We start from the raw sequence: 16347 nt of genomic DNA on the forward strand, positions 1-16347 counted from the left end.
ATAAAGTATTCGGGGGGCTTCTGATATATGGTGTTCTCTTTCTTGAAGGGTTCTAGTTACTTGGGTGTGTTCACTTAATGAAAATTCATCAAACTGTACATTTACATGTACATTTATGTACTTTTCTGTATGCATGTTATAATCCAATAAAAAGAGTGGCACATAGTATGCTCTCTATAAATAATAAATGTTATGGAACATTGTTACAACTTCCTTTAATTTTTTATAAATATATTTTCATTTTTGCTTTAAAAATAACTTTTATTAGTTTTTTTAGACATAAAGAATATAGGGAAATTTGGCAATAGTTGCTAGAATCATAAATACACTTATCCTTTAACCTAGCAATCTGACTTCTGAAATGTATCCTAGATACACCTGCACACATATGAAATGGCATATGTACAAAGTTTTCCACTGCAGCATTTTTTTTACAGTACCAATGAAAATAGTACAAATATTCACCAATAAAGGATTTATTAAATAATTTATGGGTCATTCATACAATTTCATACCCTGCAGCTATTTAAAAAAGAGAGACATGCTTCCAGAATGGCGCAACGGTTAAGCGCTCGGCTGCAAACTTAAAGGTTGGCAGTTTGAACCCACTCAGTGGCTCTGAGGCAGAAAGACCTGGTGATCTGCTTCCATAAAGATTACAACCAAGAAAATTCTGTGGGGCAGTTCTACTCTGTCACATGGAGTTGCTATGAGTGGGAATCGACTCAGCAGCACCGAACAACAACAACATGCTTCCAGAAAGATAGAGTAGAAGTACTTTTCCCTATTCCTCTTGCTAAGTACAGCTAAAACCCCTGCACATTACATACAAAGTAGGCATAAGATGTCTCTGAAAGGTGGAGAGAAGAAAAGCAAACTGACTAGGGTCTTGAGGCCCAAGGAACAACATGTGGTGAGTTCCCTGGGTTTTCTTTTTGCCCCATACATCCCAGACTGAGTGCTGGAGAAGCCAACAATCTGAAAACACCAACAGGTGATAAAAAAGCCCCCCCAAAAGTTGCTCTGTCTAGTCAAAGGACCAGGAAAGGGGCAGCCTAGCAAGACAGAAAACTCTTGCTCTACTTTCTACTCCAATCAAATGCCACAAAAAACAAAATAAAACAACTGTGGTCCCACTTCCACCCCTGCCAGCAAAGGCCAGTTGGGGAGTCTAGACTCCCAGCCTTTCCAGACTGTAATGAGGCACTGTTAACCCTCTGCTGGGTGGTGTCATAGGCTGAGTGGGGAGCTAGAACTTTCACCCCTGCTGGAAATCAACCCCTCTACTAGGTGGTGTCGGTGGAGACCTGTGGTGCAGTGAACTCTATCATATAGCCCTTCTAGCCATGGTCTTGTAACTCCCACAAAATGATTGGATGGGACTATGTAAATAAGGTACTTGTGGCTCAACTGTGGGATTAGACAGCCTGCTAATGCAAATAAGGTGCATAGAACCCTTGTAGGGGATTGGTCAGTTGTGCCATCCACTAGGCTTAAAGGGAGCCAATCCCAGAGGTTGGAGGGGGACCTCGCTACCATCAGTAAGAATAGCCAGGAGCAGAGTGCATCCTTTGGACCTGGGGTCCCTGCACTGAGAACCTTCCAGACGCAGGAGACAGTGAGAGCTGTAACACTGTAACACGAGAGATGGCAAGAAGCAGTGGTGAGAAGTGGCGGCAAGCAACAGCAGAGTCCAGCAGCAGCAGAACCAGGAGACCGGCACAAGATGGCGTGGTAGGCCTGGCCCATGGGGCGATAGAACTGAGTGTCTTCGGGCAGGAGGTTTCCTGACACAGTGGGGTGCCTCCAGGCACATATTGGTGGAGCTAAATAGCTTTGTAACACTTGCCCAATCAGGTTAGAGGCCCGGGGCCTAGAGCCCGGGCCAAGAGCGAGGGCCTGGAAAGCAGAGGCCTGCCTTTGGGCATGGCCAAGAAGAAGCTGTCCTGATCGAAGAACTGTGCCCTGAGTTGTTCCTGTTACTTCCAAGTTGATCCTGATCCTGAATTGTAACCTGTTACTTCCCTAACAAACCCCACAATCGTGAGTATGGTCTGTGAGTTCTGTGTGGCCATTGCAATGAATTATTAAACACAGCAGAGAAGTAGAGTGTGCCGTGGGAGGGATGTCTGGTGTCAGAATTGGTAAAAGGTTGGAGAGTTGAGGTATGTCTGACCTCCATCTCATGGGAATCAGTCTTGCACTGATGATGATCTTGATTCTCCTCCCTGCTTGTAAAGTTAGAGAAGAAGGTCTGATGCTGCTGCCATTTTTACAAACTATGTGGGGAGCCTGGACTTGCATCTCCACCCGATGATCATGAGGTGTCCTTCCCCTTCCCCTGGTCTCCCTTTAGGATAGGAGCAAGACATCTCAATGTATACTTTGTTATATTGCTCTGATTTTTTTTAACATTATAATGTATTACCCATTCAAAACAACAAGACATTTTTGTTTAAAAATTTTAAGCATAAAGGAAAAAAACAAAATGGCCCATAATCTTCCCACTAGATAATCCCTGTTGACATCTTAAAACTAGTAACACATGTACATTATCAGAAAAATTCAAAGTAGTATAAAAAAGCCAAGCCAAACTCGTTGCTGTTGAGTCAGTTCCACTCACAGTGGCCCTATAGGACAGAGTAAAACCACCCCATAGGGTTTCCAAGAAGTGACTGGTTGATTCGAACTGTCAGCCTTTTTGGTTAGCAGCTGAGCTCTTAAATTCTGTGCCACCAGAGCACCAAAGCAGTATAGAGAGGTATAAAATGAAAGTAAATCTCCCTTTCTCATACTCCCAAAAGTAACCCCTGTAACACTTTCTTGTGTTTCCTTCCAGAAGTTTACTCATTTATAGGACTTATCTTGGATGCACAGTTCTTGTTTTCCTCTTGAACAGTGTATCTTTAGGTTGTCTCTCCATATACCTTTTACTATTACCAGTAATACCCTAATGAGCTATCTTGTTTAAATATCTTGAAATGACAAATTCATTTTTAACTTAGATGAGGTAAAAAATGATGCATTTGGGTGTTTTGTAGAACCTGATAGTTTCCCATGATGCTAGATATCTTTATCCCAAGCAGTATTTAAAAACATTTTTGTAAAGAGAGAGAGAGAAAGTCTCATCTTCAACTCCCACCCAACCCCCCTTTGGAGGTCCCCAAAGAAATGTTGCTCTTGAATACGGGCAGTTTGGTCTCTTGTTAGGTAGACTGGTGGTGCAGTGGTTAAGTGCTTGGCTGCTAACCGAAAGGTCAGTGGTTCCAACCCACCAGTCGCTAGGTGGGAGAAAGATGTGGCAGTCTGCTTCTGTAAAGATTACAGTCTTGGAAACACTATGGGGCATTTCTACTCTTCCTATAGGGTCGCTATGAGTCAAAATGGATTTTTTTTTTTTTTGTATCGTTTTGCTTTTGTCTCTAGTTGCTATGAGCGCCTTACCCTGAACTAGGTCTGAAACCTCGCTTGCCTGATCTGTGGCTGCTTTCGGGGAGGAGCCCGCATCAGACTGTTGAATAGCCCGGTGCCTCCAGTCAGGCTCTTGGGTATCCGAGTTCTCCGGCTGAAGCTAAGTTGCTTTTCCAGTCTCATCTTGGCTTTTTCTCCCCTCTACTGGATGGTCTGAGAGGTGCCTCAAATTCGCTCCTTAGCTTCTGGCGTCCCCTGCTGGCTTCTAAGATTCATAATCCTTAAAGGCCTGTCGGAGCTCTGGTGGTGCAGTGGTTAAAGAGCTCCGCTGTTTAAGCAAAGAGTCGGCAGTTCGAATCCGCCAGGCGCTCGCTGGAAACTCTCTGCGGCAGTTCTACCCTGTCCTGTGGGGTCGCCATGAGTCTGAAACGACTTGATGGCAACAGGATTGGTTTTTGTTTTTTTGGTTAAAGGACTGTCGAACCTGTACTGAACATCCATTGCCACACCCTCGGGGTAATATGGGAAAACCGAGGCAGCAAGTGAGGAAGTGACTTGTCTAAGAACGCAAAGCAAGTAAGCTCTTAGGACCAGAACCTAGGTCTCTGACTGCTCCTCCAACATTGTTTCCAGGACACAAGGAGGCACCAGACTGGACTCCCAGGCTCTGGGAGTTCGCCTTCACATTCCCACCCCAGGAGCTCTCAGAACCTCTCAGGCAGTCAGGGGACCCTGGATTGGGAGGAGAGAATGCTCTGCTGGGCTCATCCTCTGCGGTGCTCTGGGGCAGCGGGCCCTACTATTCTCTCTGGGATGCCTCAGTTTCTTTCCTCAGAGCATGGATGAGTTTAATTACGCCCTAGGCATAGGCCATGCTTCCCCCAACTCCATCATTTGCAGTGCTCTTCACGGAGTTTGCCATATCCTTGTATCACCTTGATTATTATTTACTTAATAATTTTCTTCAAATTGTCTCATTTTAAACTTAAACTTATTTTTAAAGGACAATTTATATTCTGATTATAAATGCTAGTTATATTTTTTAATATGCATTAAAGCAAATGTTTATTAAAATAATTTTACCACCTGAAATACTTCTTGAGTGCCAAAGTAGTACCCATATCCCATTTTGGAAAATCTTGCAAAGGATAGAGACCTCAGCTTGGAGGTGTCCCCTCCACCCTCTACCTTAACAGTAGAGGGGCCAGGGAAGCTTTGGCCTCCTCCTGCAGCTCTTGTGAGAAGGGCTTTATATTGGGGGTCAGGACACCTGGGTCCTAGGCTTGGATCTTTCACCAAATAATTGTGTGGTCTCTGGCAAGGCACCACTGGGAGGTGGACCTCAGTGGGTTCACATATAAAATGATAGGTTGGGTCAGTGAGGCCTCTTCTCTCTCTGACATTCATTTATTTATTTAACAAATCTTGCTGAGGCCTGTTCAGGTGCAGACACTGTGCTAGGCACCAGGACCCAAAGAGCTAAATGGTGCTCATTGCTTTTTGGGTGTAGAAGTGGTTCTAGGTGTGGAGGCTGTGCCAGGAGCTGAGGGTGCCCAGCACACCTTAGGCACAAATACACCTGAGGACTTAAGTGCAGAAGGAGCTGGCTCACAGGCCGAAGAAAAAGTGAAGACTGAGATAAAGATCCAAGGAAACTCACCACCCTTCCCTTAAGTGATGACCCATCGATGCGTCTGGTTGCCTAGGAATTGTCTTTGGGTCCTCACTATCTTCATTGACTGCAAGAAGACTATCCTCAGCCTGAATTCTTCACTTAAAAAAAATGATCATTCCTAATGAATGAGAACCTGGTATCTTTCAAGTACTGGCTTTGCTCTGTGCCTCCATGATTTTCTTTAATGCTCATTACAACACTATGGGGTAGATTTTTTTACCCTCATGGAAATCAAGGCACAGACAGGCTACCTACTTGCTCAAGATCCCACAGCTAGTAGATGGTTGAGCCGAATTTGATCACACTCTGTTTTCAGAACCAACTGATATGATGGTGTTTGCTTTTTGAAATCGCCCCCTCCCACACACACACCAAAGCAATAGTTAGGAGATGACAACAGAGTGTGTGCCATGGAGGGACCCACTGTGCAGGGGAAGGCAGACAGTGGGCACTGGAGCATAGCCTTGTGCATCGTGCTGTGATAGAGACATGGGTAAAGTGGGGTGTCCTGGCACATAAGAGGTTCAGGGAACTTGTGGACCATCCCTGTGGAGGAACGTGTGAGTAAAAATGGGCATGACAGGTCCTGCCTTTCTGATGTCCTGGGGGATGTCATTGGTCCTTCTGATGCCCTGTGACTCCCTCCGATCATCTATGGGCCATCCAGTAACACTTCCTCCACGGGACATGATGGGGCTTCCCCTGGGGTGGTGCTGGGCCGCTGTAGGGTAGAGGAAGCACAAGCCAGAATCCTTGCTCTACCACTCAGTGACTACCATCTTGGTCATTCTGAGTAAGTCATTATCTGGGTCTCACTATCCTCATCTGTCAAACTTGCCATGGCAAACATGAGATGCAGCAGCCAGGTTTGCCTTCAAGAAAGGTCTTACTGCCCGGCCACAGGGAGTACAGTCAGCAGACAGTCTCCAGCTGTCAACTTCCTTAGCTTCAGAGACTCTCTTTGCCTGAGGTCACATGCTTCTGGGGACTGTCTGCACATCTAGTGACTGAGGGAAGGGGGGGTGTAAAGGAGCCCAGTGAGGGACACTGTGACAGGCAAAACTCACTTAGAGCTCAAGGCTCGAGGGTTGGCAGAGGCTTTGTTGGGTCTGCATCGAAGCTTAGACTTCTCCCTCTGCCCGGTCCTGCTTCCTTCTCCTACCTTTCCCAGGAGTTGACCCCAAATAAACCTCTTAAACCCCAAACTCCATCTCAGCCTCTGCTTCTTAGAACCCAACTGTTACGGATTGAATTGTGTGTCCCTAAAAATGTGTGTCAACTTGCTTAAGCCATGATTCCCAGCATTGTATGATTGTCTGCCTTTCTTTATCTGAGGTGATTTTCCTATGTGTTGTAAATCTTACCTCAATGTTGTTAATGAGGCAGGATTAGAGGCAATTATGTTAATGAGGCAGAACACAATCTACAAGATTAGGTTGTATCTTGAGTAAGTCTCTTTTGAGATATGAAACAGAGAAGCGAGCAGAGAGACACGGTACCTCCTACCACCAAGAAATAAGAGCCAGGAGCAGACCGCATCCTTTGGACTTGGGTTACCTGAGCTGAGAAGCTCCTAGACCAAGGGAAGATTGATGACAAGGACCTTCCCCCATTGCCGACAGAGAGAGAAAGCTTTCCCCTGGAGCTGGCACCATGAATTCGGACTTCTAGCCTCCTGGACTGTGAGAGAATAAATTTCTCTTTGTTGAAGCCATCTGCTTGTGGTATTTCTGTTGTAACAGCACTAGATAACTAAGACACCAACCTATGACATATCCACTTTAATGCCTAGGACATGCGAGGCATGAGATCAGCCTCTTTAAATGATTCTGGGTATAATTCCAAAATGGGACAATTATCACATTCATTTGGGCCTACTTTCCAGCCAAGGGGCCCTGGTGGTGCAACTAGGAGGCTGTTAGCTAAAAGGTTGATGGTTCAAACCCATCCCGTGACTCTACAAGAGGAAGTCCCGGTGATCTGCTTCCGAAAAGATTACAGCCAAGAAAACCTTATGGGGCAGTTCTACTCTGTTACATAGGGTCGCTATGAGTCAGAATGGACTTAACAGCACCCAACAACAACCACCTTCTGGCCAGTCCTAGGTTCATTTTTGGTGGAGGCACTGAAGGTAGGTAGGAGGGCTGTCTGTAGGGTTCACAACAGCCTGATGGCACGATCTGGCTCTCACAGAGCAGGGAACATAACTTGAAGACATCAGAACCAAACCCGTTGCCATTGAGTCAAATGAAAAAAGAAAGAACACCCAAAATGTTGTTTTCGTAATATAGACTATGACGTAGAAGCTGCGTGTGCAACAATAAGAATCAGAAGAGAATAAAAAACCTTATATGATTGATGTTATTAAATGGTGAAGAAGAGCTTTGAGTTTTTTTTTTTTTTTTTTTGGCTTATTTATTTACTCTCTGGTTGCTCCTTGTTTTTATTATAGAGACATCCACTATTCAGCAAAAAGAAATCAAATAAGAGGGGAAGTGATTAGGAAAATATTCAAAGCTCATAGGGCTGAAGAATGTTCCTCGGGGGCAGTCAGGGTCAGAGGACTCCCCAAAGTATTTCTCCAAAGTGCTTTCTACCTCCTGGCATATAACATGTGCTCAATAAATGTCTCTGAAACCACTCAATGCAAATGATGCAGTGCCTGAAGTATCTGCCTTCTTCCACATTGCCATTCTTCTCTCAAGAAGCCTTCCTCAATCGCCTCTCACCCCTATGTCTTCAGAATCGACTCAATGGCAATAGGTAACAGGTATTCCTTGTTTCAGTACAATGAACGTATTTGTCATTTTAATGGCTGCGTCGTATTCTATTGTGTGGACAGATCATACTTGGTTTAATAGTATAGTGCCAGAAGATGAGCTAGGTAGGCATGGCAGACGCTCCTAGTTCCTCACTTAATGTAGAAAATGTATTTATAATTACATTTGTTATGCATAGAGTGGAGTTCCTGGGTGGCACAAATGGTTAAGAGCTCGGCTACTAGCTGAAAGTTTGATGGCTGGAACCCACACAGAGGCACCTCAAAAGGAAGGCCTGGCGATCTGCTCTCGAAAGATCACAGCCTTGAAAACCCTATGGAGCAGTTCTCTGCATACATGGGGTTGCTATGAGTTGGAATCGACTTGATGGCAATGAACAGCCATCACTCATCTGTCAGTTTGTCATGATGAGGCGAATTGCATGTTGCTGTGATGCTGGTAGCTGTGTCACTGGTATTTCAAATACCAGTAGGGTCACCCATGGTGGACAGGTTTCAGTGGAACTTCCAGACTAAGACTAGGAAGAAAAACCTGGAGATCCACTTTTTAAAAAAATTGACCAGTGAAAACCTTATGAATAGCAATGGAACATTGTCTGATATAGTGCCGGAAGATGAGCCCCTCAGCTTGGAAGGCACTACACAGGTGCTGCAGCAATGGGCTCAAACATAGCAAAGATTGTGAGGATGGCGCAGGACTGGGCAGCATTTCATTCTGTTGTACATGGGGTTGCTATGAGTCAGAACCGACTAACAACTACAATACATAGAGTTGGTTCTTTTTTTTTCTTGAATAACTCCCCCTGGATATTGCCCCAGAAGTGAAATCATTGATTCAACTTATATGTCCACACCTCTGCCAGTTTTGAGTTTTACATCCTGTAAACATTTGTTAATTGAAAAGGTTGGTGTTTTTCCTGGTTCTAGTTTTTCATTTGCATTTCTCTATTATGGAGACAGGAACCTGCATGGCGCTGGACTACTAACCTCAAAGTTTGATGATTCAAACACACCCAGCAGTGCTGTGAAAGAAAGGCCTGGCAACCTGCTTCCATAAAGATTACAGCCAAAGAAACTCTATGGAGCAGTTTTATTCTGTAGCACATGGGGTCACCATGAGTCCGGATGGACTTGGCCACAACAGGTTTGTTTTTTTTGGTTTGTTATGGAAACAACCTTTCAGAAAGTTTTTTTTCTTTTGAGGAACAATGTCTCATCTTGCCAGGAGATGGCGCTGTGACTCTGTGCTTAGGCTCCCAGAGCTAAGCGGTGGTATTAGTGGTGGTGTGCTTTAGTGGTTGGGTGTGTGTATGCACCGGGAGAGGGGGTGTTCAGGAATCCTCTGGTCTCTCCTGTAGCCACAATTTCTCAGCTGAGTTCGGACAACTTGGTTTTGGAGAGGAGGTGCTACCACATCTGCAGAGCCTGGCTTGCCCTGCCCTGCAGCCTATCTTCCACTCTCTCACAGTCCAACAGAACTCAGGCCAGACATGGGTCACACCTTCCAAAAAAACTCAAGTGGAGCAAGTAGAGGAAAAAGATAGACAAAATCAACTGCAAATACTGTATTTCCTCTAGGTCAGGTTGCAAATGCTACGAATTAGTGAGAAGTGGAGACTTTGCTTCCAAAATACAGGTATCTGGGATCTTGAAGAAGGTGGGGGCTGAGCTGCGCCTGGAAACAAAGAGGAGACTTCAAGAGTTAGCTGGTGAGTGGAGGCAGAGGTGGGGGAGTGGGGCCAGGCTTTGGGGCCTGACCAGTGAGCCCCTGTGAGCCTGGGGCTCCCATGGAGACAAAGTGAAAGATGAGGCTGGAAAGACAAACAGAGCCAAACTGTGGTGGAGTTTAAATGCCAAGCTAAGAAGTGTGGACTTTATTTTGTAAGCAAAGGTGTGACAGTAGAAGTTTTATAGCGAGAAAATGGCGGGATCATATTTGAGCTTTGGTAAGATTAGCCTGAGGTTTAACTAACTCAGTGGTTTTCCTACTGTGTTCTGTGGATGCATTTGCTTCCTCGTCTGACTGACCTCTCAGAAGTGGTTGATACAGCTGCCTACTTTCCTCTTCTCAAAGTGCTCTCTTTCCTTGGCTTCTGTGAAACCACAATGCTCTTTTATTCCTCACGCTTCGGTAGCCCCTCCTCTATCTCCTTTGCAGCCTGGGCCCCCTTCACCCAGCCATTAAATACTGTACTTCCTCAAGGCTCTCCTCATTCTGTGCACTCCCCTGGGCGATCTTCATGAGCTCAGCTTAATTATAACCTACACCTGATGACTCAGCCCAGGCCTCCCCTCTCATCTCCAGACCCATATATCCAACTGCCTACTTGACAGCTCTTCTTGAATGTTTCGGAAGCATCTTTAATTCATGTCCCAAACTCCCCTCCCCACATCTCACCTACTACTGATTCTTTTCTGGTGATCCTTAGTTGAGAGACGGCACCACTGTTCATCCTGTTAGGCAAGAAATCTCAGGGACATCCTGAAACCATTCCTCATCCTCTTTTCCAACCAGGGCTTCAAGCCAGTTTGGTCCAGTTCAAACCCCCTCCCCCAGAGTCTGCATTTCTAACAAGTTCCCTGCTGAGAATTTGTATTTCTCACAAGTTCCCAGGAACTTATACATAAGAATCTCCTGGGGATCTTGTTAAACTGTAGATTCTGCTTCAGTATATCTGGGGTGGAAATGCAAATTCTCAGCAGGGAACTTGTTAGAGATGCAAATTCTCAGCAGGGGTGCGAACCAGATGAACCTGGGTTCAAAGCCCTGTTTCCAACTCATCCTCAAGTCTACTCAACTCTACTTCCTCGACATCAGTTAGAACCGTTCCCTTCTTTCCATCTCCCCTGTCATTCACCCGGGTCAAAGCCACAGTCATTTTTCAGAGACCTCTTCTAACTGGTCTTCCTGCTTCCACTCTGGCTCTTCTCCAACCCCCCTTCACACTGTGGCCAGAGCCATCTTTTCAAAGCATAGAACTGACCATGTCACCCTCTGCCCCGGTGAAATCTCCACAGTGGCTTCCCACTGCTTTTATTTACTTATTTTTTGATTTATTGAGATAAAATTTACATAACATAAAATTAACCATTTTAAAGTGAACAACTGAGTGACATTTAATCCATTCAAAATGTTGTGCAACCACTACATTTGTCTAGTTCCAAAACATCTCCATCACTTCAAAATAGAATCCCTTATCCATTAAGCAGTTTCTCCCCATACTCTCCTCTCCCCGAGTCACTGGGAACCACCAGCCTGTGTTCTGTCCGTATGGATTTACCTATTCTGAGTATTTCATGTAAACGGAAGCAGACACTGTGTAGCCTTTTGTGTGTGGTTTCTTTCATTTGGCAAAATGTTTTCAAAGTTCATTCACCTTGTAGAAGGTGTCAGTACTTCATTCCTTTTTATGGCTGAATAATTTTCCATTGCATGGATATACTGCATTTTATTGATCCATTCACCAGTTTATGGACATTTGGGTTGTTTCTACCTTTTGCCTATGAAAATAGCTTTTAAAAAACTTTTTATTCTTGACAGAACAAATACAGAAAAGATAATAAAACAAATATACACCCTTGAAACCAAGTCCTATGAAAATAGGCAGAACAATGCCAGCCATCCCCTCCGTGAGCTCCTCACAAATAGGACAGCCTCCTTCTCCCACCCCTGACTTTTATGGTAAGTATCTCCTTACTTTTCTTTGTCATCCAAGAGTGCATCCCTAAATACTGTAGTAGTTGCTATTATTATTTTGTGGTTGTTGTTCAGAATATATACAGCAAAATGTATGCCAATTCAACATTTCTACATTTACAATTCAGTAACATTGATTACATTCTTCGAATCCCCACTGCATTTAAAATAAGGAGAAATTCCCTTCCATGCCTATAAGGCCTTAACCTTGGTCTGATTCCTCCCAAATCCCTCCAGCCTCATCTCCCACTAGACTGCTTTTCATTCTTCTCAACCCCAAACCAACCTCGTTTCACGCCCCCCACCCCCCTGCCCCGCTTCTCCATCCTCTCTTCCTGACCTGGTCAGTTCCCCATCAGAGCCTCTCCCAGCCTCTCCCCTTCTCCTCCATCGCACCTAGACAGTAGTGGTTTTCCATTTGGTTGTGAGATGATACGCTTAATGATAGTCTAGCTGGGTGCCTGGCACACGGTAGGTGTTCGATTAAAAACGTGCTGACTGCAGCCCAGGAAGAGACAGCCAGCAGACAGAAACACAATCAGGAGAGAGGCTGGATCTGGAGACCTGGACATAGGAGGCTTAATTTGCTCAGAGGGGAGAGCGGAAGCAGTGGGGATAGATGGTGTTGCCTGGAAGAATGGAGAAGTGAAGAGAGAGTGGAGGTCATACCAGGGGCCTCTACCCACCCTATAGTCAATACCGCAGGAGCCAGCCCTGGGCTGAGATGGCTGGAGAGGCTCCGGGGTCCAATCACTCCCACTCGGGGCCACTGGGACTGAGCTAAGTAGAAACAAATGTTCCCTGGCTTTCCCCCAGCCCAGTCCTGGTGGGTGGGCAGCAGCCCTCCCTCCTCAGCCCCTAGCTCTCCCTCCCCCTCTTCACCCTCCTCCTGGGGTTCTTTCTCCCTTTGACTGATGGGGGATTGCGAGGTTGGGGGCATGAGAGGTGTGAAAGACGTGAGGCAGGTGGGCTCAGGCCTGGGGTGGGGGTTCCCTTGGACAAAGTCCCAGAGGGCGCCTCGGAAGGAACTCCGCCTGCAAGGCAGGAGTCAGACTGCCTAAAGCTGGGAACCAGGCATTCGAGCTCCCGGCCTCAGCTGGAAAGGCACATTCTCATGAGTTCACAACTTCAGGTGGGCTGGAGAAAAGCTGGAATAGAGCTGGCTGAGATACTGAGGGGAGAAGAAAGTTCTCTATCTCTCTCTCTGCCTCTCTGTCTCTCTCTCCCTTTCCCTCCATCTCTCTGGAGGGTTGGCCTTTCCTCTCTCTGTTCTCCAGGGATCCAGAGACCCAGGGCCCTTAGGAATTCTCAAGCCGTGTCTCTACCCTAAAGGGATCGCAGTTAGGTCCCATTGCTGGAGAGGGAGGGAGGGAAACGAGGAGGGAGGCAGAGAGGAAGGTTACTGGGAGGGAAAGGGTCACAGGCCCAAATTCCTGGGCTCCTGCAGCTTCAGTCATTCTGAGAAACAAAGAAACAGAGAAAGTGATTTAGAGACAGACACAAATAGAGACCAAATTATGGAGATGGGAGAGACGGGAAAAGACGCAAAAGACAGCGAGAGAGAATCCGAAGCACACGCAGGGCTCTGCTCTGCCTGCAGCGATTCTGATGTTATCTACCTCCAGCTGCCTCTCCCCGCTCCACAGTCCCCACCTCTGCCCCTCCTTCCTCTCCAACCCCATAGCCAGACACCCATGTCTCCGTTTCTCTGCCTCTCTTTTGCACCAGGGCCTATAAGTGGAGTTAACAGGTTCTGTGGACCTCAGGCAGAGCGATAGAGGAAAAGGCGGAGTGCCTCTGATTAAATGGACACCTCCCTGTTTCTGCTGTCCATTCTAAGCTGCTATGTTCCCATTCCAATCACTCATGAATGTTCCTCCACACGCATGTCTGTGCAGAGGTGGCACATGTGCACACGCGTGCGTGTGTGTGTGTGTGTGAGAGAGAGAGAGAGAGAGAGAGAGAGAGAGAGAGAGCTCTCCAGGGAGGCAGGCATGTATCTCGGCCTGAGCCAGCCCCTATAACTACGGGTGAAATTTATCCAGCATTATCTGGGGGAGGCGAAGGTGCCCTGTGGTTTCTGAGGGGTTATCTGAAAGCTTCTGAGAGGTCACAGCCTTGAAAACCCTATGGAGCAGTTCTACTCCGCACATATGGGGTTGTCATAACTCAGAATTTGACTTGATAGCAACTAACAACAACGACATCTGAAAGCCTACGACCAGCTTTGTGTGTGTGTGTGTGAGAGAGAGAGTGTGTGTGTGCGTGTATCTTGGTCTGTCTTTGTGTGCCTCTGTGTATATCTCCTGGTTCCCCATCTCTGCTCTGTGGGAAGTCTTCTAAGGCGATAGTGGTGGATTGAAACCTCAGGAACATCTAAACTCATCTCTCTGAAAGTTTGGGGCCATAAGAGTGGAAGTCATTGCTCTCGCGCTACCCCAAGTGCCAGGCAACCCTCAGATGGGGATGCAGAGAGGGCGAAAGGGAGTGGGCAGAGGCAAGGCTTGCCTGGGAATTGAGGCTCTGGGAATTTGGACTTCAGGACTTCTGTCCATCACAGACACCAGCCTGTCCTACCCAACACTTGTGCGGGCACTCCTGGGCCAACTGACTCTGGAATGGAACTCTGGGGACAAGGGCTTGAGGAGTCCAGGGATAGCAGAAGATTCCGTAAGCTCTGGCCAGAGCAAGTGCTGCAGAAGGGGTGGGGCGGGCTGTTCGCGTTTGTAGGAAAGGGGGGGGGGGGGGGCAGAAAGGCCGCCTGCGGGGGAGAAGGCTTCTTGGCAAACGCCCCAGTTTCCTGAGCTGATCCCTGCTCTCTGCCACTGCTCCCAATTCTGTTGTTTCAATAACATCATTTTTATCCACCCCATAGAGAGGCTGTGTCTGAGCAGGGGGAGGCAAGGGGCAGGGCTAGGCCATGGTAGGGGGGTGGGTAATGGAGAGAGGCTGGGGTCTGGAGGCAGCAAGGACTAGATTTGGGGCGCTCCCTCCTCAGGCAGAGGCAGGGCGGTCCCAGAGCCCAGGTCCCCTGATGACAAAGACAAATACATTAAAATTCTTGTCTCAGAGAAGAATGCAGGATAGGGAGAGCATTTCATAATCTGCAATAACAGTAGCAGGGTGGGGGCAGGGGATTTGGAACCCAAGCAGTGGCTCCCTGGGGGCTAGTCATTGGCCACCTGCAGCCTCCAGGAACCCCCAGAGCCCTCCGGCTGCCTGTTGGGTGCCATCTGGTCTGAGTCTGTGCCCAATCTGGGTGTGTCTAACAGTGTGCAAGTGTCCAGATTGGCACTGCCCTGCAGAAACGACTGAGTACAAAGATGATCGGTGCTGGGGGCTGTGCGAGGCATGTGGGTGCTGTTAAAGGCTAAAATGGGGGCAGCACTTGGGCCACCCCCCCTCTTTATCTCCTTCAGTCCGTCCCCCTCTCTGGGTGCCCCAGCATCCCCCCCACCCTGAGAACTCTCTCTACCTAGCACATCAGGTTAGACACCAAGGCCCTGGGGTGTGCTCCCAGCAAATCCAGGGGCTTCCTGATGTGCCTAGACCAACATTTCTCCGTTTCTTCTAGCGTTGTCATCCTTCCTGTCCCACATCTGCCTTCTCCCTGGGACAGGCATGTGTGGCCTTTTGTCACTCAGCCTCATCTTGATCCACTTGCCCCCACTTTCTGGGGGACTCAGGATCCTACCTTCTCTCTGTTACCACAAGTGTTAGTCTCTCTTGCAGTGACCTCACTACCTGAGCTCAGGTTCTCTCCTCTCCCTCCTGCCCCCCAAACCGCCAGCCAGGAGCTTTCCTCCCGCACCTGAAGTGTCTGCCACACAGGCTTGAGGTCCTCGATCTGTCCTCCACACCCCACGATACCCTCAAAGGCTGGTGGCCACACTAGATGGTGGTGATGGGGGACTGGCCCCTGCTGCTGAACACCCGCACCACCTGTCCTTCGGCACCACTGGGCACGTCGGGGGAGGGGGCTCTATCCTGGCTACAGGAGCGGGGGCTAGAGGAGCAGGGGCTGCCGCCCGCTGCCAGCTCGCTCCGTGATGAATGGAGCTGTCCCTCCTCCCCACGGGGCCTTTGATCTTCCCCCCGTGGGGAGGGGGCCAGGGGCATCAAAGACATTTTTGTGGCATTAGAGAATCAGATAAACGCCATCTCACCTGCAGCTGGCTCTCCCACCCCCTCTGCCCCGGCTAAGTTGGGAAGGAACGTAAGGCAGGGACCGCGGACACGCAAGACCCGGCAGAGTGGGCGTTCCTGAAGGCGGGGTTGCAGCGACTCTGACCCCTTGGTCTCTGGGAAGCACACCCCCGCCCTCTACTCGCTCACGCGCGCCGGCGCAAGCAATCGAGAGGTTTGTCCTGCTGTCCAATCTCCCCGCAGCGAACGCAGGCTAAAAAGGCTGGACGGCTGGGGGGGGGCCAGAGCGGGGGCCTAGGGCGCCTCTTTGGCTCAGAAGAAGCTGAGGAAAGGGCGTCCGGCGGGGCAGAGCCGGGGAGGAAGTGACCCCTGCAGGACCCCGCCGACCAGCCTGCGAGTTCGACACCCCTCTCAGCAGCACCCTGTGCCCGAGGCCGAGTTCCTCCCAGGCCGCTGCTCCAGCATCTGCCTCCGCAACCCCCCCCGCCCCCCACCAAACTCCCTCATTCCTGGGAAGTTTTCTCTCTTTACAGTCAACAAACCTGTCAAACGTCTCCCTCCCAGCCCGTCCCCCAGCCCTCAGCGCCTCTTCCTTCTCCCCCTTGCCCCTCTCCACACTTCTTCCCAGCCCCTCCTGGC

The 16347-nt window shown here is 48.2% G+C and overlaps 1 protein-coding gene across 1 annotated transcript in view; it reads left to right on the plus strand.

The window, feature by feature from the left end:
• Positions 1-15457: 15457 nt before the first annotated feature.
• Positions 15458-16347, plus strand: part of WNT6 (Wnt family member 6) — a 14999-nt gene continuing 14109 nt past the window's right edge. Inside the window, 1 exon segment of the mRNA XM_004376388.2 lies at positions 15458-15608. Coding sequence (XP_004376445.1) covers positions 15458-15608 — 151 coding nt within the window.

This window comes from Trichechus manatus, unplaced genomic scaffold, assembly GCF_000243295.1.
Source record: "Trichechus manatus latirostris isolate Lorelei unplaced genomic scaffold, TriManLat1.0 scaffold00041, whole genome shotgun sequence".
NCBI lineage: Eukaryota > Metazoa > Chordata > Mammalia > Sirenia > Trichechidae > Trichechus > Trichechus manatus.